Source organism: Oncorhynchus mykiss, chromosome 5 (genome assembly GCF_013265735.2).
Source record: "Oncorhynchus mykiss isolate Arlee chromosome 5, USDA_OmykA_1.1, whole genome shotgun sequence".
Taxonomy (NCBI): Eukaryota; Metazoa; Chordata; class Actinopteri; order Salmoniformes; family Salmonidae; genus Oncorhynchus; species Oncorhynchus mykiss.
The window spans coordinates 3,996,664-4,018,728 of NC_048569.1; the positions used below are offsets into that span (position 1 = coordinate 3,996,664).

The 22,065-nt window shown below is 48.5% G+C and overlaps 1 protein-coding gene across 2 annotated transcripts in view; it reads right to left on the reverse strand.

Annotated features, from left to right (window-relative positions):
* The window catches only part of LOC110513199 (netrin receptor DCC-like), a 632,990-nt gene that overhangs the window by 212,122 nt on the left and 398,803 nt on the right, over positions 1–22,065 (reverse strand). For both annotated transcript variants that reach the window (XM_036976622.1, XM_036976621.1), the window contains exon 11: positions 4,313–4,451. In XM_036976622.1, the coding sequence (XP_036832517.1) occupies positions 4,313–4,451 (139 nt within the window). The remainder of the gene's footprint in view (positions 1–4,312; positions 4,452–22,065) is intronic.

A 22,065-nucleotide genomic window follows, 5' to 3' on the forward strand; every position in this document is an offset into this window, starting at 1 on the left:
TACAACCCCTCTACAGGTAGGTAGTCTGGAGTACAACCCATCTACAGGTAGGTAGTCTGGAGTACACCCCTCTACAGGTAGGTAGTCTGGAGTACAACCCCTCTACAGGTAGGTAGTCTGGAGTACAACCCCTCTACAGGTAGGTAGTCTGGAGTACAACCCCTCTACAGGTAGGTAGTCTGGAGTACAACCCATCTACAGGTAGGTAGTCTGGAGTACAACCCCTCTACAGGTAGGTAGTCTGGAGTACAACCCCTCTACAGGTAGGTAGTCTGGAGTACAACCCCTCTACAGGTAGGTAGTCTGGAGTACAACCCCTCTACAGGTAGGTAGTCTGGAGTACAACCCCTCTACAGGTAGGTAGTCTGGAGTACAACCCCTCTACAGGTAGGTAGTCTGGAGTACAACCCATCTACAGGTAGGTAGTCTGTTCCTGGGGAGTACAACCCCTCTACAGGTAGGTAGTCTGGAGTACAACCCCTCTACAGGTAGGTAGTCTGGAGTACAACCCCTCTACAGGTAGGTAGTCTGGAGTACAACCCCTCTACAGGTAGGTAGTCTGGAGTACAACCCCTCTACAGGTAGGTAGTCTGGAGTACAACCCCTCTACAGGTAGGTAGTCTGGAGTACAACCCCTCTACAGGTAGGTAGTCTGGAGTGCAACCCCTCTACAGGTAGGTAGTCTGGAGTACAACCCCTCTACAGGTAGGTAGTCTGGAGTACAACGTCTCTACAGGTAGGTAGTCTGGAGTACAACCCCTCTACAGGTAGGTAGTCTGGAGTACAACCCCTCTACAGGTAGGTAGTCTGGAGTACAACCCCTCTACAGGTAGGTAGTCTGGAGTACAACCCATCTACAGGTAGGTAGTCTGTTCCTGGGGAGTACAACCCCTCTACAGGTAGGTAGTCTGGAGTACAACCCCTCTACAGGTAGGTAGTCTGGAGTACAACCCCTCTACAGGTAGGTAGTCTGGAGTACAACCCCTCTACAGGTAGGTAGTCTGGAGTACAACCCCTCTACAGGTAGGTCGTCTGGAGTACAACCCCTCTACAGGTAGGTAGTCTGGAGTACAACCCCTCTACAGGTAGGTAGTCTGGAGTACAACCCCTCTACAGGTAGGTAGTCTGGAGTACAACCCCTCTACAGGTAGGTAGTCTGGAGTACAACCCCTCTACAGGTAGGTCGTCTGGAGTACAACCCCTCTACAGGTAGGTAGTCTGGAGTACAACCCCTCTACAGGTAGGTAGTCTGGAGTACAACCCCTCTACAGGTAGGTAGTCTGGAGTACAACCCCTCTACAGGTAGGTAGTCTGGAGTACAACCCCTCTACAGGTAGGTAGTCTGGAGTACAACCCCTCTACAGGTAGGTAGTCTGGAGTACAACCCCTCTACAGGTAGGTAGTCTGGAGTACAACCCATCTACAGGTAGGTAGTCTGTTCCTGGGGAGTACAACCCCTCTACAGGTAGGTAGTCTGGAGTACAACCCCTCTACAGGTAGGTAGTCTGGAGTACAACGTCTCTACAGGTAGGTAGTCTGGAGTACAACCCCTCTACAGGTAGGTAGTCTGGAGTACAACCCCTCTACAGGTAGGTAGTCTGGAGTACAACCCCTCTACAGGTAGGTAGTCTGTTCCTGGGGAGTACAACCCCTCTACAGGTAGGTAGTCTGGAGTACAACCCCTCTACAGGTAGGTAGTCTGGAGTACAACCCCTCTACAGGTAGGTAGTCTGTTCCTGGGGAGTACAACGTCTCTACAGGTAGGTAGTCTGGAGTACAACGTCTCTACAGGTAGGTAGTCTGGAGTACAACCCCTCTACAGGTAGGTAGTCTGGAGTACAACGTCTCTACAGGTAGGTAGTCTGGAGTACAACCCCTCTACAGGTAGGTAGTCTGGAGTACAACCCCTCTACAGGTAGGTAGTCTGGAGTACAACCCCTCTACAGGTAGGTAGTCTGGAGTACAACCCATCTACAGGTAGGTAGTCTGGAGTACAACCCCTCTACAGGTAGGTAGTCTGGAGTACAACCCCTCTACAGGTAGGTAGTCTGGAGTACAACCCCTCTACAGGTAGGTAGTCTGGAGTACAACCCCTCTACAGGTAGGTAGTCTGGAGTACAACCCCTCTACAGGTAGGTAGTCTGGAGTACAACCCTTCTACAGGTAGGTAGTCTGGAGTACAACCCCTCTACAGGTAGGTAGTCTGGAGTACAACCCATCTACAGGTAGGTAGTCTGGAGTACAACCCCTCTACAGGTAGGTAGTCTGGAGTACAACGTCTCTACAGGTAGGTAGTCTGGAGTACAACCCCTCTACAGGTAGGTAGTCTGGAGTACAACGTCTCTACAGGTAGGTAGTCTGGAGTACAACCCCTCTACAGGTAGGTAGTCTGGAGTACAACGTCTCTACAGGTAGGTAGTCTGGAGTACAACGTCTCTACAGGTAGGTAGTCTGGAGTACAACCCCTCTACAGGTAGGTAGTCTGGAGTACAACCCCTCTACAGGTAGGTAGTCTGGAGTACAACGTCTCTACAGGTAGGTAGTCTGGAGTACAACCCCTTTACAGGTAGGTAGTCTGGAGTACAACCCCTCTACAGGTAGGTAGTCTGGAGTACAACCCCTCTACAGGTAGGTAGTCTGGAGTACAACGTCTCTACAGGTAGGTAGTCTGGAGTACAACCCCTCTACAGGTAGGTAGTCTGGAGAACAACCCCTCTACAGGTAGGTAGTCTGGAGTACAACCCCTCTACAGGTAGGTAGTCTGGAGTACAACCCCTCTACAGGTAGGTAGTCTGGAGTACAACCCCTCTACAGGTAGGTAGTCTGGAGTACAACGCCTCTACAGGTAGGTAGTCTGTGTTTAGGAGGATGAAGGTTGGGAAATACGTCCCCTTTATACAGTTAATGTAGTTTACTGTAGGAAATGTTCACAGGGAAGCAGCCAATGGAACAAGAGTATTTGACGCTGTCCCAGGGGAATGTCTTCGGGACTCATTTAATCTGCGAGTTTGATGAGACTGTCTGTGAAAGTGTCCCGAGTGGCCATCCTATTCCCTACATAGTGCACTACTTTTGAACAAAGCACTATGGGGCCCTGGTCAAATGTAGGGAATAGGGCATAGCATTTGGCACATATCCTGTTGATTCCTAAGGAGCGCTGGAGCAGGTAATCAGACTATTCCAACGTGGATCCATGTGGGTTGGCAGAGTTGACTGACACAGCCAGAAATTGATTAACGAGAAAATAAAGTGTGCAAAATTCATACACTGAATGTGTCCCAAAAAAAAAAAAATGGCCCCCTTATTCTCTATTCTCCCACCTTAAGGTCTGGTCAAATGTAGTGTACTATATAGGGGAATAGGGTGCCGTTTGGTACTCAAACACATTGACTGGTGACATGCAAGTAACTCATGTGTGTCAAATGCAATGAGACATTTAGTAATAGAGGATAAACCATTTAATGAATTCTTGATTAAGTTTAATTCATTATGTAGCTGTTTATCTCACTGCAATCAGAAGTGAAAAGCATGAAAGACACAGACTTTCAGTAAACACACGTTAAACCAATTCCCCGCAAGGGGTCTGTTCATTTTGGCACCGAAATGAGAAGAAACAAGCGAGGGTCTACCTGGAGTCAGTAAGAAACGTTTGGCTGTCGTAGAATGGTTTCAAACATTTGTTTTTTCAATGTTTTTTTTCCCGTTGAGTGTCCTAATGAACAGGAACATTTTGGTCATTTAGCAAGGCTTATCCTGAGTGACTTGCTCAACTAGGGCAGATGAACAACAACATCTCACAGTCAAAGCAGTAAAACAGTTTTGTGACCTTACTGATCATTTTGTTGTTGTTCAGGCCCTTGAAAATATATTTTAGTTAAATACATTACAAAAACACAAGTACTTTGTAGTTTATTTTTGATACATTGATATTTACGGTACTTTATATGTCTATATTGTCATTTTATTTTGACATTTTTTGCCCATACCTGATTATTGTTCTATCAAATGAACCAATAAGAGTCAGTGTAGTTCAATCAATGAACCAATAAGAGAAGGTGTTTCACACAGAGAACCAATAAGAGTGAGTGTTTCACACAGTGAACCAATAAGAGTGAGTGTTTCACACAGAGAACCAATAAGAGTGAGTGTTTCACACAGTGAACCAATAAGAGTGAGTGTTTCACACAGTGAACCAATAAGAGAAGGTGTTACACACAGTGAACCAGTAGGAAAAGGTGCTATACACAGTGAACCAATAAGAGTGAGTGTTTCACACAGTGAACCAATAAGAGTGAGTGTAGTTCTGACGTACCATCAGACAGCGTGGTGATGCTCATGTCCTCTGTGGTGACCCCAGGGCCATAGCGGTTCACTGCCAAGACACGCAACGAGTACTCTGTGAACTTCTTCAGCCCCTCCATCTTATAACTCTGCCCGTTCACCTCCACACTCTGAAACAGAAAGAGACAGAGAGATATGTGCCTTATTCAACCAGAGAGAGAAAGAGTAGAGAGAGAGAGAGATAGAGAGAGAGAGAAGAAAGAAAGAGAGATAAAGAGAGAGACTAGAGAGAAGAAAGAGAGTAGAGAGAGGGAGACTAGAGAGAAGAAAGAGAGTAGAGAGAGGGAGAAGAGAGAGAGAGAGCGTAGCGAGAGAGAGAAAAGAGAGAGTGTAGAGAGAGAGAGAGAGCGTAGAGAGAGAGAAGAGAGAGAGAGCGTAGAGAGAGAGAGTAGGGAGAAAAAAGAGAGTGTGGGAGAGAGAAGAGAGAGAGAGAGAGAAGAGAGAGAGAGAGAGAGAGAGAGAGAGAGAGAGAGAGAGAGAAGAAAGAAAGAGAGATAAAGAGAGAGACTAGAGAGAAGAAAGAGAGTAGAGAGAGGGAGACTAGAGAGAAGAAAGAGAGTAGAGAGAGGGAGAAGAGAGAGAGAGAGAGCGTAGCGAGAGAGAGAAAAGAGAGAGTGTAGAGAGAGAGAGAGCGTAGAGAGAGAGAAGAGAGAGAGAGCATAGAGAGAGAGAGTAGGGAGAAAAAAGAGAGTGTGGGAGAGAGAAGAGAGAGAGAGAGAAGAGAGAGAGAGAGAGAGAGTTTTAAAAAAACTTTATTGGATCTGAACCCACAAACACAATAAACACAATAAACACTCAAACAAACAAATACATGGTTAAACATCAACACAACACCAACTCTTCCTCCACAGTAACTAAACACAACGGCCTCTGAATACCACATATAATCATAAACATTCCAATGTTATTAACAATTTTGTAATAGGCAAACTCATCCCTCAGTCTCACTGTCAACATCCCCTCCAGCATGCCACCACGTCCACCACCACGTCCACCGACCCCTGTCCCCGAACACCATTCTTTTGTGTCTTCCATATTACTAATTTAGCTGCCCCCTGACACAAAGTTAAGAGAACTACACCCCTTCGACTAAACCTGTACTTTAGCCCAAATATAAACAGTTGGGAAGAGAAAACCTCTCCCAGAGCTGAGAACCAAGTAGTGATCAGGTCAATCATCCCGACCAACCTGGGACACTGTCAGAACAGATGTGCCAGAGATTCAGACTCAGCACAGAATGGACACCCCTCCACAACAGTAGGGTCCAGGTGTACCAGATGCAGAATGGACACCCCTCCCCAACAGTAGGGTCCAGGTGTACCAGATGCAGAATGGACACCCCTCCCCAACAGTAGGGTCCAGGTGTACCAGATGCATATTGGTAGCTATGGCTCCATGTATTATCCTCCATTGGAGGTCAGCTGTGCGCTTTTCAATAGGCAGTTTATATAATGATCGCAAACAGCCTCTTGGGGAGGCACCTGGACCAAACACCCCCGATCCCCCCCAGAGCCTTGATCTCCCCCATCTTCTTGATCTCCCCCAGAGCCTTGAACTCCCCCATCTCCTTGAACTCCCCCATCTCCTTGAACTCCCCCATCTCCTTGAACTCCCCCAGCTCCTTGAACTCCTCCATCTCCTTGATCTCCACCAGAGCCTTGATCTCCCCCAGCTCCTTGATCTCCCCCAGCTCCTTGAACTCCCCCATCTCCTTGATCTCCCCCATCTCCTTGATCTTCCCCAGTTCCTTGATCTCCCCAGCTCCTTGAACTCCCCAATCTCCTTGATCTCCCCCATCTCCTTGATCTCCCCTAGAGCCTTGATCTCCCCCATCTCCTTGATCTCCCCGTTCTCCTTGATCTCCCCAAGCTCCTTGATCTCTCCCAGTTCCTCGAACTCCTCAATCTCATTGAACTCCCCCATCTCCTTGAACTCCCCAAGCTCCTTGATATCCCCCATCTCCTTGAACTCCCCCAGCTCTTTGATCTCCCCCAGCTCCCTGATCTCCCCCATATCCTTGATCTCCCCCATCTCCTTGATCTCCCCCAGCTCCTTGAACTCCCCCAGCTCCTTGAACTCCCCCAGCTCCTTGAACTCCCCCATCTCCTTGAACTCCCCCAGCTCCTTGATCTCCCCCTTCTCCTTGAACTTCCCCATCTCCTTGATATCCCCCAGCACCTTGAACTCCCCCAGCTCCTTGATATCCCCCAGCTCCTTGATCTCCCCCATCTCCTTGAACTCCCTCAGCTCCTTGATCTCCCCCAGCTCCTTCAACTCCCCCAGCTCCCTGAACTCCCCCAGCTCCTTGAACTTCCCCATCTCCTTGAACTCCCCCAGCTCCTTGATCTCCCCCAGCTCCTTCAACTCCCCCATCTCCTTGAACTTCCCCAGCTCCGGGGTATGGAAGGAAAGCAGCATCCCCACATCCTCCTCTAATGCCCCCGCTGCAGCACTAACAATCAACACATCATCCAGACCCTCCGTCCTCCTCTAATGCCCCCCCCCCCCCACCACAGCACTAACATTCAACACATCATCAGACCCTCCATCCTCCTCTAATGATCCCCCCCCCCCCGCTGCAGCACTAACAATCAACACATCATCCAGACCCTCCATCCTCCTCTAATGATCCCCCCCCCCCCCACCACATCACTAACATTCAGCACAGAGAACACATCATCAGACCCTCCGTCCTGTTCTAATGCCCCCACCACAGCACTAACATTCAGCACATCATCCAGACCCTCCGTCAATAGGAATTGGAAGTATCAGTCACATACTGCCGATGAAGTACTGGCAAGGAATCACAGACCTCAGAGACGACCTTCCTCAGTAGGCGAGATAATCGGTTCCCCGCTCTTTCTCCCAGCTCCTCCAACGATCTGCTCCTGCTCCGCATCAGATGACCCAGCCTGGTACACCCCACGCCTAACAGGAATGAACGTAGGCTGGCTGAACCCAGAGCATGGGACTGGGTGGCAGTGTTGTGAAAAAGAAGCTATTCAAAAAGCCACATCCCTGGTGGCGTGCAGGTCTTACGGGATATATTGAAAACTCTCCACGCCTGCATAACAGACTCATGGAATGGAGTCAGGTCAGACACATCACCCCCCTCTAGCTTTAAGAGGAACAGGGGCTTGTCGAAGCCCAAACAGCCCGCTCTCCTCATCACTGTGTAGGCTGTGTCGACCCATTTAAAATGTCACTGTACAACAGTCTCTGGGCTGCTAGAACCATCACTGTACAACAGTCTCTGGGCTGCTAGAACCATCACTGTACAACAGTCTCTGGGCTGCTAGAACCACCACTGAACAACAGTCTCTAGGCTGCTAGAACCCTCACTGTACAACAGTCTCTGGGCTGCTAGAACCATCACTGTACAACAGTCTCTGGGCTGCTAGAACCATCACTGTACAACAGTCTCTGGGCTGCTAGAACCCTCACTGTACAACAGTCTCTGGGCTGCTAGAACCATCACTGTGCAACAGTCTCTGGGCTGCTAGAACCGTCAAAGTACAACAGTCTCTGGGCTGCTAGAACCATCACTGTACAACAGTCTCTGGGCTGCTAGAACCGTCACTGTACAACAGCCTCTGGGCTGCTAGAACCGTCACTGTACAACAGTCTCTGGGCTGCTAGAACCATCACTCTACAACAGTCTCTGGGCTGCTAGAACCATCACTGTACAACAGTCTCTGGGCTCCTTGAAGCCGGAAAGCCATGATCCTAGAAGAAATGTCCACCAGCCCTCGCCCACCCTCGTGCAGTGGCAGGTACAGGGTTGCAGCTTTAATCCAGTGTTGTCCAGACCAGAAGAAATTGACAAGAGTCCTCTGAAGCTTTTGTATCAGACGGCTGTACAATCATTAGTCTGAGCCACAGGGTAGAGATGGCTGGCTTATTAGCTACCAGCACACTTCCCCTATGAGACAGCTGGGGTAGCACTCATTTACACCTAGACAATCTGCACACACCTTCTCCATGACACCCTCCCAGTCATTTTTTACAAAGACATCGGAGCCAAGAAAACCCCCCAGAGTCTCTCCAAGAAAACCCCCCCATTCCATCTCTACCCCACTGAAGCCCCCCTGGTAACCGTGGAGAGGACCCTATCTGAAGCTGACCTGGTAATCATAGAGAGGACCCTATCTGAAGCCCCCCTGGTAACCGTGGAGAGAACCCTATATGAAGCTGACCTGGTAACCGTGGAGAGGACCCTATCTGATGCCCCCCTGGTAACCGTGGAGAGGACCCTATCTGAAGCCCCCCTGGTAACCGTGGAGTGGACCCTATCTGAAGCCCCCCTGGTAACCGTGGAGAGGCCCTATCTGAAGAACCCTGGTAACTGTGGAAAGGACCCTATCTGAAGCTGAACCTGGTAACCATGGAGAGGACTCTTTTTTTTATTTTATTTTACCTTTATTTAACCAGGCAAGTCAGTTAAGAACAAATTCTTATTTTCAATGACGGCCTGGGAACAGTGGGTTAACTGCCTGTTCAGGGGCAGAACGACAGATTTGTACCTTGTCAGCTCGGGGGTTTGAACTCACAACCTTCCGGTTACTAGTCCAACGCTCTAACCACTAGGCTACCCTGCCGCCCCTCTATCTGAAGCCCCCCTGGTAACCATGGAGATAACCCTATATGAAGTTGAATCTAGTAACCATGGAGAGGACCCTATCTGATGCCCCCCTGGTAACCGTGGAGAGGACCCTATCTGAAGCCCCCCTGGTAACCGTGGAGTGGACCCTATCTGAAGCCCCCCTGGTAACCGTGGAGAGAACCCTATATGAAGCTGACCTGGTAACCGTGGAGAGGACCCTATATGAAGACCCCTGGTAACTGTGGAAAGGACCCTATCTGAAGCTGAACCTGGTAACCATGGAGAGGACTCTATCTGAAGCCCCCCTGGTAACCATGGAGATAACCCTATATGAAGTTGAATCTAGTAACCATGGAGTTGACCCTATCTGAAGCTGACCTGGTAACCATGGAGAGGACCCTATCTGAAGACCCCTGGTAACCGTGGAGTTGACCCTATCTGAAGCCCACCTGGTAACCATGGAGAGGACCCTATCTGAGCTTACCTGGTAACCATGGAGAGGACCCTTTCTGAAGCTGAACCTGGTAACCATGGAGAGGACCCTATCTGAAGCCCCCCTGGTAACCTTGGAGAGGACCCTATCTGAAACTGACCTGGTAACCATGGAGAGGACCCTATCTGAAGACCCCTGGTAACCGTGGAGTTGACCACGTCTGAAGCCCCCCTGGTAACCGTGGAGTTGACCCCGTCTGAAGCCCCCCTGGTAACCATGGAGAGGACCCTATCTGAAGACCCCTGGTAACCGTGGAGTGGACCCTATCTGAAGACCCCTGGTAACCGTGGAGTGGACCCTATCTGAAGACCCCTGGTAACCGTGGAGTTGACCCCGTCTGAAGCCCCTCTGGTAACCATGGAGAGGACCCTATCTGAACACCGTGGAGAGAACCCTATATGAAGCTGACCTGGTAACCGTGGAGTGGACCCTATCTGAAGCTTTCCTGGTAACCATGGAGATAACCCTATATGAAGTTGAATCTAGTAACCATTGAGAGGACCCTATCTGATGCCCTTCTGGTAACCGTGGAGAGGACCCTATCTGAAGCCCCCCTGGTAACCGTGGAGTGGACCCTATCTGAAGCCCCCCTGGTAACCGTGGAGAGAACCCTATATGAAGCTGACCTGGTAACCGTGGAGAGGACCCTATATGAAGACCCCTGGTAACTGTGGAAAGGACCCTATCTGAAGCTGAACCTGGTAACCATGGAGAGGACTCTATCTGAAGCCCCCCTGGTAACCATGGAGATAACCCTATATGAAGTTGAATCTAGTAACCATGGAGAGGACCCTATCTGAAGCTGACCTGGTAACCATGGAGAGGACCCTATCTGAAGACCCCTGGTAACCGTGGAGTTGACCCTATCTGAAGCCCACCTGGTAACCATGGAGAGGACCCTATCTGAGCTTACCTGGTAACCATGGAGAGGACCCTTTCTGAAGCTGAACCTGGTAACCATGGAGAGGACCCTATCTGAAGCCCCCCTGGTAACCTTGGAGAGGACCCTATCTGAAACTGACCTGGTAACCATGGAGAGGACCCTATCTGAAGACCCCTGGTAACCGTGGAGTTGACCCCGTCTGAAGCCCCCCTGGTAACCGTGGAGTTGACCCCGTCTGAAGCCCCCCTGGTAACCATGGAGAGGACCCTATCTGAAGACCCCTGGTAACCGTGGAGTGGACCCTATCTGAAGACCCCTGGTAACCGTGGAGTGGACCCTATCTGAAGACCCCTGGTAACCGTGGAGTTGACCCCGTCTGAAGCCCCTCTGGTAACCATGGAGAGGACCCTATCTGAAGACCCCTGGTAACCGTGGAGTTGACCCCGTCTGAAGCCCCCCTGGTAACCATGGAGAGGACCCTATCTGAAGCCCCCCTGGTAACCGTGGAGAGGACCCTATCTGAAGCTGACCTGGTAACCATGGAGAGGACCCTATCTGAAGACCCCTGATAACCGTGGAGTTGACCCCGTCTGAAGCCCCCCTGGTAACCGTGGAGTTGACCCCGTCTGAAGCCCCCCTGGTAACCATGGAGAGGACCCTATCTGAAGACCCCTGGTAACCGTGGAGTTGACCCCGTCTGAAGCCCTCCTGGTAACCGTGGAGTTGACCCCGTCTGAAGCCCCCCTGGTAACCATGGAGAGGACCCTATCTGAAGACCCCTGGTAACCGTGGAGTTGACCCCGTCTGAAGCCCTCCTGGTAACCGTGGAGTTGACCCCGTCTGAAGCCCTCCTGGTAACCATGGAGAGGACCCTATCTGAAGCCCTCCTGGTAACCGTGGAGTTGACCCCATCTGAAGCCCTCCTGGTAACCGTGGAGTGGACCCTATCTGAAGCCCCCCTGGTAACCGTGAAGTTGACCCCATCTGAAGCCCTCCTGGTAAACGTGGAGTTGACCCCGTCTGAAGCCCTCCTGGTAAACGTGGAGTTGACCCCGTCTGAAGCCCTCCTGGTAACCGTGGAGTTGACCCCGTCTGAAGCCCTCCTGGTAACCGTGGAGAGGACCCTGTCTGAAGACCCCTGGTAACCGTGGAGTTGACCCTATCTGAAGCTGACAGGTTCAGTCTTTCCCCAGTTGACTCTAGCTGAGGAAGCCCCCTCATACACCTTTAAAGCGTTTGAGAACCTTAACATCCTCCCCCCCTGTAATAAAAACTATCACGTCATCTGCATACGCAGACAGTGCTATCTTGGGACCCTTCATTACTCCTGGTACAGAGAAACCGGTAAGCCTCGCTCTTAAAAAACAAACCATTGGTTCATTTGCCAATATAACTGTCCTGATATTGGGCATCCCTGCCTAATACCCCTTCGGACGGGGATGGTGCAACTCAAACCACCCCCCACCTTCACCATACACGAGGCCCCAGCATACAGTAAACTCATCCAAGACCAAACAAACATCCCCAAACCCAAAGGCTTTCATTGTTTTGAATACATACTGGTGGTCCACACGGTTAAAGGCCTTCTCCTGATCCAAAGAAAGTAAACCCACATTTACATCAGACAGTTTACAAATGTCTAAAACATCTCTTATTAGACACAAGTTATCAACTATAGAGCGATCAGGTACACAGTAGAACTGGTCCTTGTGGACCAACAGCCCCAGATATTCTATATACCTGTTTGAGAGACACTTAGATATAGTTTTATATTCTGCACACAGGCATTGCAACAGGACGGCAGTTTTATTTAAAGAGCCAAATCCCTCATTTTTGGCAACAGTGAACGCACCGCACGTTGACAGGATACAGGAAGAGAACCCTCGTGAAAAGATTCACACACCACTTCATACAAATCCTCCCCAATAGACCCCCAAAAGTGCTGTTATAAAACTCAGATGGTAAACCATCGATGCCAGGGGCTCGGCCTGTTGAGAGCTGTATAACTGCTGTGGACAGCTCCTGCAGAGTAATGTCAGAGTCCAAAAGCAGCTCTCTGCTCAGGGCCCAATTGAGGAAGTCCATGTAACAACTGTTCAGTACACAGAGGATCACAATCCTCCGCCTTATAGAGGACAGAGTAGAAATCCACGGCATGTTGGCGCATCTCACCGTCCTCCGTGGTCACCTTCCCACCAGGGAGACGAAGGCATACCGTCTGTTTGCATTGCAATGTCCACTGTCCTAGTGGTTAAAAAAACAGCGATAGGATCGTCCATATCGTTGAGGGAAGCAAAACGAGACCTAATCAAGACACCCGTCACTCTTTCATGTAGAAATGACCTCAGTTCATGTCTCTTGTCCTGTAAGTTCATGACTAGTCCGGGGTCGTTCTGAGTGAGCAACTTCAATTCAATAGATTTGATGTCCTGTTCCCAGGTCTGTCGTTCTGCCCCTGAACAAGGCAGTTAACCCACTGTTCCCAGGTAGGCCGTCAATGTAAATACGATTTTGTTCTTAACTGACTTGCCTAGTTAAATAAAAGGTTAAATAAATAAATAATTTAAACTCAGTTAATAGACCAGACAGACAAATTGCTGATCGCAGGTGAGGTTCTTAGCAGTGTGGTCAACAGTAAAATCCACTGTACAGTTCCAGTCCCCCCTAAAACCATACACCCCTCTTGGACACACTGTCTTAAGGTTTCCTTTAGTTGATCAAACACAGCAATACGCTCTGTACCCTCATTAGAGGGATAAATACAAGTACAAATGTTTGTTTGAAAACATAACATCCGCCTTGATCAATAAAACCTGACCCTTGACAATCTCTGTTGTAGATACCACAGTCACCCCTAAGCCTGAGGAAATTAGTACCATGACTGAGTATATGCTGCCCCTCCCACCACATACCCCAGTCAACCTCATTATCCTCATCACTATGTATCTCCTGTAGAAGTCAACCTCATTAGCCTCATCACTATGTATCTCCTGTAGAAGTCAACCTCATTAGCCTCAGAGCCGGGTGTTTGAAACGTCATAACTTGTTTCAGAGCCGGGTGTTTGCAACCCAACAGGACAATCTGAATTGTACTTGAAAACTTCCCAAACAGCAATAACTCGCGCTCCAACAGCTCATTGGGAATAAACCTGCGGGACATTCGAATTCGTTACCCTTGTTGACGGAGAAAAAAGCGGCGTAACTTGAATAAACATTCCTTTAAGAAGTACACCATGCTCAACCATCCGATCTACCAGACACTCTTCTTTAAGAAGTACACCATGCTCAACCATCCCATCTACCAGACACTCTTCTTTAAGAAGTACACCATGCTCAACCATCCGATCTACCAGACACTCTTCTTTAAGAAGTACGCCATGCTCAACCATCCGATCTACCAGACACTCTTCTTTAAGAAGTACGCCATGCTCAACCATCCGTTCTACCAGACACTCTTCTTTAAGAACTATGCCATGCTCAACCATACGATCTACCAGACACTCTTCTTTAAGAAGTACGCCATGCTCAACCATCCCATCTACCAGACACTCTTCTATAAGAAGTACACCATGCTCAACCATCCCATCTACCACACACTCTTCTCTAAGAAGTACGCCATGCTCAACCATACGATCTACCAGACACCCTTCTATAAGAAGTACGCCATGCTCAACCATACGATCTACCAGACACTCTTCTTTAAGAAGTACGCCATGCTCAACCATACGATCTACCAGACACTCTTCTATAAGAAGTACACCATGCTCAACCATACGATCAACCAGACACTCTTCTTTAAGAAGTACACCATGCTCAACCATCCCATCTACCAGACACTCTTCTTTAAGAAGTACACCATGTTCAACCATCCCATCTACCAGACTCTCTTCTATAAGAAGTACACCATGCTCAACCATCCCATCTACCACACACTCTTCTTTAAGAAGTACGCCATGCTCAACCATCCGATCTACCAGACACTCTTCTTTAAGAAGTACACCATGCTCAACCATCCCATCTACCAGACTCTCTTCTTTAAGAAGTACACCATGCTCAACCATACGATCTACAAGACACTCTTCTATAAGAAGTACACCATGCTCAACCATATACGATCTACAAGACACTCTTCTATAAGAAGTACACCATGCTCAACCATCTGATCAACCAGACACTCTTCTTGAAGAAGTACGCCATGCTCAACCATCCCATCTACCAGACTCTCTTCTTTAAGAAGTACAGCATGCTCAACCATCCGATCTACCAGACACTCTTCTTTAAGAAGTACGCCATGCTCAACCATCCCATCTACCAGACTCTCTTCTTTAAGAAGTACACCATGCTCAACCATCCCATCTACCAGATACTCTTCTTGAAGAAGTACACCATGTTCAACCATCCGATCTACCAGACTCTCTTCTTTAAGAAGTACACCATGCTCAACCATCCGATCTACCAGACTCTCTTCTTTAAGAAGTACACCATGCTCAACCATCCGATCTACCAGACTCTCTTCTTGAAGAAGTACACCATGTCCAACCATACGATCTACCAGACTCTCTTCTTTAAGAAGTACACCATGCTCAACCATCCCATCTACCACACACTCTTCTTTAAGAAGTACACCATGCTCAACCATCCCATCTACCAGACACTCTTCTTTAAGAAGTACACCATGCTCAACCATCCGATCTACCAGACTCTCTTCTTTAAGAAGTACACCATGCTCAACCACCCGATCTACCAGACACTCTTCTTTAAGAAGTACACCATGCTCAACCATCCCATCTACCAGACTCTCTTCTATAAGAAGTACACCATGCTCAACCATCCCATCTACCACACACTCTTCTTTAAGAAGTACACCATGCTCAACCATCCCATCTACCAGACACTCTTCTTTAAGAAGTACACCATGCTCAACCATCCGATCTACCAGACTCTCTTCTATAAGAAGTACACCATGCTCAACCATCCCATCTACCACACACTCTTCTTTAAGAAGTACACCATGCTCAACCATCCCATCTACCAGACTCTCTTCTTTAAGAAGTACACCATGCTCAACCATCCCATCTACCACACACTCTTCTTTAAGAAGTACACCATGCTCAACCATCCGATCTACCAGACTCTCTTCTTTAAGAAGTACACCATGCTCAACCATCCCATCTACCAGACTCTCTTCTTTAAGAAGTACACCATGCTCAACCATCCCATCTACCAGACTCTCTTCTTTAAGAAGTACACCATGCTCAACCATCCCATCTACCAGACTCTCTTCTTTAAGAAGTACACCATGCTCAACCATCCGATCTACCAGACACTCTTCTATAAGAAGTACACCATGCTCAACCATCCGATCTACCAGACACTCTTCTTTAAGAAGTACACCATGCTCAACCATCCGATCTACCAGACACTCTTCTATAAGAAGTACACCATGCTCAACCATCCCATCTACCAGACTCTCTTCTTTACGAAATAACACCACTGCTTTATTAAACCGTGCCGACGTGACAGTAGCTTCAGTAACACACCTGAAGCCGTGCCGACGTGACAGGGACGGCGTGCCCATGTGGGTCGACATCCCAACCAAATCCAGGGCAATTCCAAAAAAAATACAATAGACCTAATTCTACTACCAAGAAAGGAAACACAGAGGCGATCTAACTCACTCAATCAATTCCCAGCATGCACCAAACACTCCCAGCATGCACCAAACACTCCCAGCATGCAAAAAGAGAACGAGAAAGAGAGAGGGAAAGAGAGGTCCTCAGCCCCTGGTGTTAGTCTCCACAATTCAGAGGTTAAATGCCTACTCTTCGCAGATGACCTATGCCTGCTGTCACCCACAGCACATGGCCTACAGCAGAGCCTGGACCTGCTAGAGCAGTAGTGACAGACCTGGGCCCTGGCAGTAAACCCCCACAGCACATGGCCTACAGCAGAGCCTGGACCTGCTAGAGCGGTACTGCCAGACCTGGGCCCTGGCAGTAAACACCCACAACACATGGCCTACAGCAGAGCCTGGACCTGCTACAGCAGTACTGCCAGACCTGGGCCCTGGCAGTAAACACCCACAACACATGGCCTACAGCAGAGCCTGGACCTGCTAGAGCAGTACTGCCAGACCTGGGCCCTGGCAGTAAACACCCACAGCACCTGGCCTACAGCAGAGCCTGGACCTGCTAGAGCAGTACTGCCAGACCTGGGCCCTGGCAGTAAACCCCCACAGCACCTGGCCTACAGCAGAGCCTGGACCTGCTAGAGCAGTACTGCCAGACCTGGGCCCTGGCAGTAAACCCCCACAGCACCTGGCCTACAGCAGAGCCTGGACCTGCTAGAGCAGTACTGCCAGACCTGGGCCCTGGCAGTAAACCCCCACAGCACATGGCCTACAGCAGAGCCTGGACCTGCTAGAGCAGTACTGTCAGACCTGGGCCCTGGCAGTAAACCCCAAAAAGACTAAAATAAGGATTTTCCAGAGAAGATCCAGATCTCAGGGAATTAGACTAAAGTTCACAACTGGTACAAAATATATGGAGAACTACACACACTACAATTACTGAGGTTAAAAATAAGCTCAACTGGACACCTTAATGAGGCAGTGAATGAACTGAGAGAGAAAGCACGCAGGGTATTCTACACCATTAAAAAGCTAATTCAAATTGAAATACCTATTAAAATTTGACTAAAACTAATTTAATGTGTCAATTGAACCAAATGCACTTCATGGCAGCGAGATGTGGGGTCCACTTGCAAAACAAGATTTCACCCAATGGGACAAACACCCCATTGAAACCCTGCATGCAGAGTTCTGTAAGATTCTCCTACATGTCCAGAGGAAAACTACAAACAATGCATGCAGGGCAGAATTAGGCCAATATCCACTAATAATAAAAACTCAAAAAAGAGCAATTCAGTTTTGGAAACATCTAAAATACAGTGACCCTCTCATATCATTACCAAGCCCTGTAATGCCAAGAGCAGAGCAAAGAAAAGAGTCCCCTCATCCAGCTGGTCCTGGGGCTGAGTTCACTAACCTGTTCTACTAACACACTGAAGCCTCAGGACCAGACCATCCAATCAATCAGAATAAACCAAATTACAACACAGTCAAAACAAAACTACATTGCTTATTGGGAAACACAAACACAAACAGAGTACATGTAGTGCTATCTGTGCTACCTTAGATAAACCTTGACAAAGTACAGGCTCAGTGAGCACAGCCTTGCCATTGAGAAGGGTAGACACAGGAAAACCTGGCTCCCTGTAGAGGAAAGGCTGTGCAACCACTGCACAACAGCAGAACCTGGCTCCCTGTAGAGGAAAGGCTGTGTAACCACTGCACCACAGCAGAACCTGGCTCCCTGTAGAGGAAAGGCTGTGTAACCACTGCACAACAGCAGAACCTGGCTTCCTGTAGAGGAAAGGCTGTGCAACCACTGCACAACAGCAGAACCTGGCTCCCTGTAGAGGAAAGGCTGTGCAACCACTGCACAACAGCAGAACCTGGCTCCCTGTAGAGGAAAGGCTGTGTAACCACTGCACAACAGCAGAACCTGGCTTCCTGTAGAGGAAAGGCTGTGCAATCACTGCACAACAGCAGAACCTGGCTCCCTGTAGAGGAAAGGCTGTGCAACCACTGCACCACAGCAGAACCTGGCTCCCTGTAGAGGAAAGGCTGTGCAACCACTGCACAACAGCAGAACCTGGCTCCCTGTAGAGGAAAGGCTGTGCAACCACTGCACAACAGCAGAACCTGGCTCCCTGTAGAGGAAAGGCTGTGCAACCACTGCACAACAGCAGGACCTGGCTCCCTGTAGAGGAAAGGCTGTACAACCACTGCACAACAGCAGAACCTGGCTCCCTGTAGAGCATGGGTGTCAAACTCTGGCCCGTGGGCCAAATTTGGCCCGCGGGGTAATTATATTTGGCCCGCGAGACAATACCAAATTACTACTAGAGCTGGCCCGCCGGTATTATACAGCGCATTCACCACTAATACTACGAATCCCATAATGCTCTGCTGTTTTTGCGCGCCAATCAGGACAGGACCCAGAAACGCTCTCTCCTCTGTGACAGTAGTCATAGCAACATAGACGCTACAACTGTCAGCGAGCTAACCCTTCCCAAAAATGGCGAAAAGAAAGGCAGAAAACAGGAGCTTTCTGGACAAGTGGGAGGCAGAATATCTGTTGGCCTTCAAAACGCGGAGCACCAAAGACAGTCTTGTGTGTCAAAGCGTACTCATCTGCCAACACTGCTGCTTGGGCCAATGTCACCACTTTCTGTTCATTTAAATGAACTACAATTCTATCTGGGAGGTTGCCTTTAAAGTCCTCCAACAGCATCAACTCCTTAATATCAGCAAAGGTGTTAGCTTTGCTGGCTGAACACCAGCGACTAAACAGAGACTCTTTGTCCCTAGCAAATTCAACAAATGTACGGTGAGATGTTTTTTTGTGGTTCCTGAAGCGCTGTCTAAAGCTTCAGGCACCAACTCATAAGCCCGCAACACGGTAGTTTTAACTGTATCGTAGTGTAAACTGTCTTCCAGGGAGAGAGCAGCTACTACTTCCTGGGCTTTCCCAGACAATTTACATTGTAACAGGAGCGGCCAAACCTCGAGTGGCCAATGCAGCGCAGCGGCCACACCCTCAAACGCAGAGAAATAAGAATCAACTTCCGACTCTCGGAATGGAGGGACTAAAGCTACGTTTTTACTCACATCGAAGTGGGTTTGATGATGAGCAGCTTGTAGAGTCGCACTGGAGCGAGAGACTAGCTCCAGTTGTCGGATCCTCACCTCCTTGTCAGCTTCTATTTTCCTAATTTCAAGTTCAAAATTCATCTGTCTCTCTTTATCTTTTTGCTCCATTTCTAACCGAGCCAGCCTCACCTTCAGCCTAGCAGTTCCATCTGAACGACCCGAAGCAGAAGATAAAGGATCGAATCGGGGCAATGCCTCAGCTCCTCACCCAAGCTGCTCAGATGCTCTCCATGTTCGGCAGCACTTATCTATGCGAGCAACTTTTCTCCTCGATGAAGATGAACAAAACAACTCACAGGAGACGTCTGACTGATGAACATCTTCGCTCGATACTGAGGATTTCTTCAGCTCAGAGCTTGAGCCCAGACATTGATGAACTAGCATCCAAGAAGAGATGCCAGGTATCTGGCTTGGGCAGATTAGACCAGTGTGCAATAATTAACGTTTTCTTTATGCACTTTTTCTTGCTACAAGGCATGGGCTTGAATGGTTGATTGATTTATTATAATTTTATTTGTAAAATTATTAGCCAGTGGAAAAAGTTTATTTTGGTATTTAAATCAGAAGGCTGCAAATAGAAAAGAGGCATTAAATTTGTATTTACATTTTATTTATTTAATAAATGAATGCCATTGATGTGTTTTTTCATTTGAAATTCGATTTTGCATGTCTCCACTATTAAATTATATATTGTATGGTAATAAGCGCTGCTTGTTCCATATTTTGGGTCCATATTTGGGTCCATATTAAAAGGTTAATTTGTTCAATGTTGGCCCGTGACTTTGTTCAGGTTTTACATTTTGGCCCAATGGGTATTTGAGTTTGACACCCCTGCTGTAGAGGAAAGGCTGTGCAACCACTGCCCAACAGCAGAACCTGGCTCACTGTAGAGGAAAGGCTGTGCAACCACTGCACAACAGCAGAACCTGGCTCCCTGTAGAGGAAAGGCTGTGCAACCACTGCACAACAGCAGAACCTGAGAAGGAGCTGCATTTCCTGACAAAATGTAAAAAATATAAAATCAGAGTAGGCTACCCGTCCTGTTGGGGGAGGGACAGGCTACCCGTCCTGTTGGGGGAGGACAGGCTACCCGTCCTGTTGGGGGAGGGACAGGCTACCCGTCCTGTTGGGGGAGGGACAGGCTACCCGTCCTGTTGGGGGAGGGACAGGCTACCCGTCCTGTTGGGGGAGGGACAGGCTACCCGTCCTGTTGGGGGAGGGACAGGCTACCCGTCCTGTTGGGGGAGGACAGGCTACCCGTCCTGTTGGGGGAGGGACAGGCTACCCGTCCTGTTGGGGGAGGACGCAGAGAGCTGTGGGATGGCAGCGCACGACGTTGCTGCCTGCCATAAGATGAGGGACAGTGTCTGACAAACCACCCAACCTGCAAATGTACTCTACTGTATGATTATTGTTATTGTTGAATGTGTGGTTATTTTGACACTCTGTTATTGTTGTTAATGTTGTCCCGAGAGAGAGAGAGAGAGACATAGAGAGAGAGAGAGAGAGAGAGACGGGGAGAGAGATAGAGAGAGGGAGAGACAGAGGGAGAGAGATGGGGAGAGAGAGAGGGAGAGATAGACAGAGAGAGAGACAGAGAGACAGAGATGGAGAGAGAGAGAGGGAGAGAGAGAGAGACAGAGAGACATAGAGAGAGAGAGCGAGAGAGAGAGCATGTCATCCTACAAGAAACATGGTAGAGAGGAGATGGACCCACTGGTTGCCCTCTAGGTTACAAAGAGCTGGTAGTCCCATCCTCTAAACTACCAGGTGTGAAACAGGGAAGGGACTCAAGGGGTATTCTAATTTGGTATAGAGCAGACCTAACCCACTCTATTAAATTAGTCAAAACAGGAACATTTTACATCTGGCTAGATATTAATAAGGAAATTATCTCAACAGAGAAAAATGTCCTCCTGTGTGATACCTATATCCCCCAATATAATCCCCATGCTTTAATGAAGACAGCTTCTCCATCCTGGAGGGGGAAATCAATCATTTCCAGGCCCAGGGACATGTACTTGTCTGTGGCGACCTAAATGCCAAAACCGGACAAGAACCTGACACCCTCAGCACACAGGGGGACAAACACCTGCCTGCAGGTGACAGCATTCCCTCCTCCATATGCCCCCCTAGGCACAACTATGACAACATAAGCAACAAAAACGGGTCACAACTCCTGCAGCTCTGTCGCACGCTGGGTATGTACATAGTCAATGGTAGGCTTCGAGGGGACTCCTATGGTAGGTACACCTATAGCTCATCTCTTGGCAGTAGTACTGTAGACTACTTCATCACTGACCTCAACCCAGAGTCTCTCAGAGCGTTCACAGTCAGCCCACTGACACCCCTATCAGACCACAGCAAAATCACAGTCTACTTGAACAGAGCAATACTCAATCACGAGGCATCAAAGCCGAAGGAACTGAGTAACATTAAGAAATGCTATAGATGGAAGGAATGCAGTTTGGAAAAAAAACAATTAGGCAAACAACAACAACAACAAATTCAATCCTTTATAGACAATTTCCTGGGCAAAACGTTCCACTGTAATAGTGAAGGTGTAAACTTGGCAGTAGAAAATCTCAACAGTATTTTTGACCTCTCAGCTTCCCTATCAAATCTAAAAATGTCAAGCAGACCTAAGAAAATGAACAACAAGACAAATAGTTTGATGAAGAATGCAAAAAACCGAAGAAAGAAATGTAGAAACCTGTCACGCCCTGACCTTAGAGATCCTTTTTATGTCTCTATTTTGGTTTGGTCAGGGCGTGAGTTGGGTTGGGCATTTCTATGTTTTTGTGTTCTATGTTTTCTATTTCTTTGTGTTTGGCCGGGGTGTGGTTCTCAGTCAGAGGCAGCTGTCTATCGTTGTCTCTGACAATCAGAGGCAGCTGTCTATCTCTGATTGAGAACCAGACTTAGCCGTTTCCCACCTGTGTCTGTGGGTAGTTGTTTCCTGTTTCCTG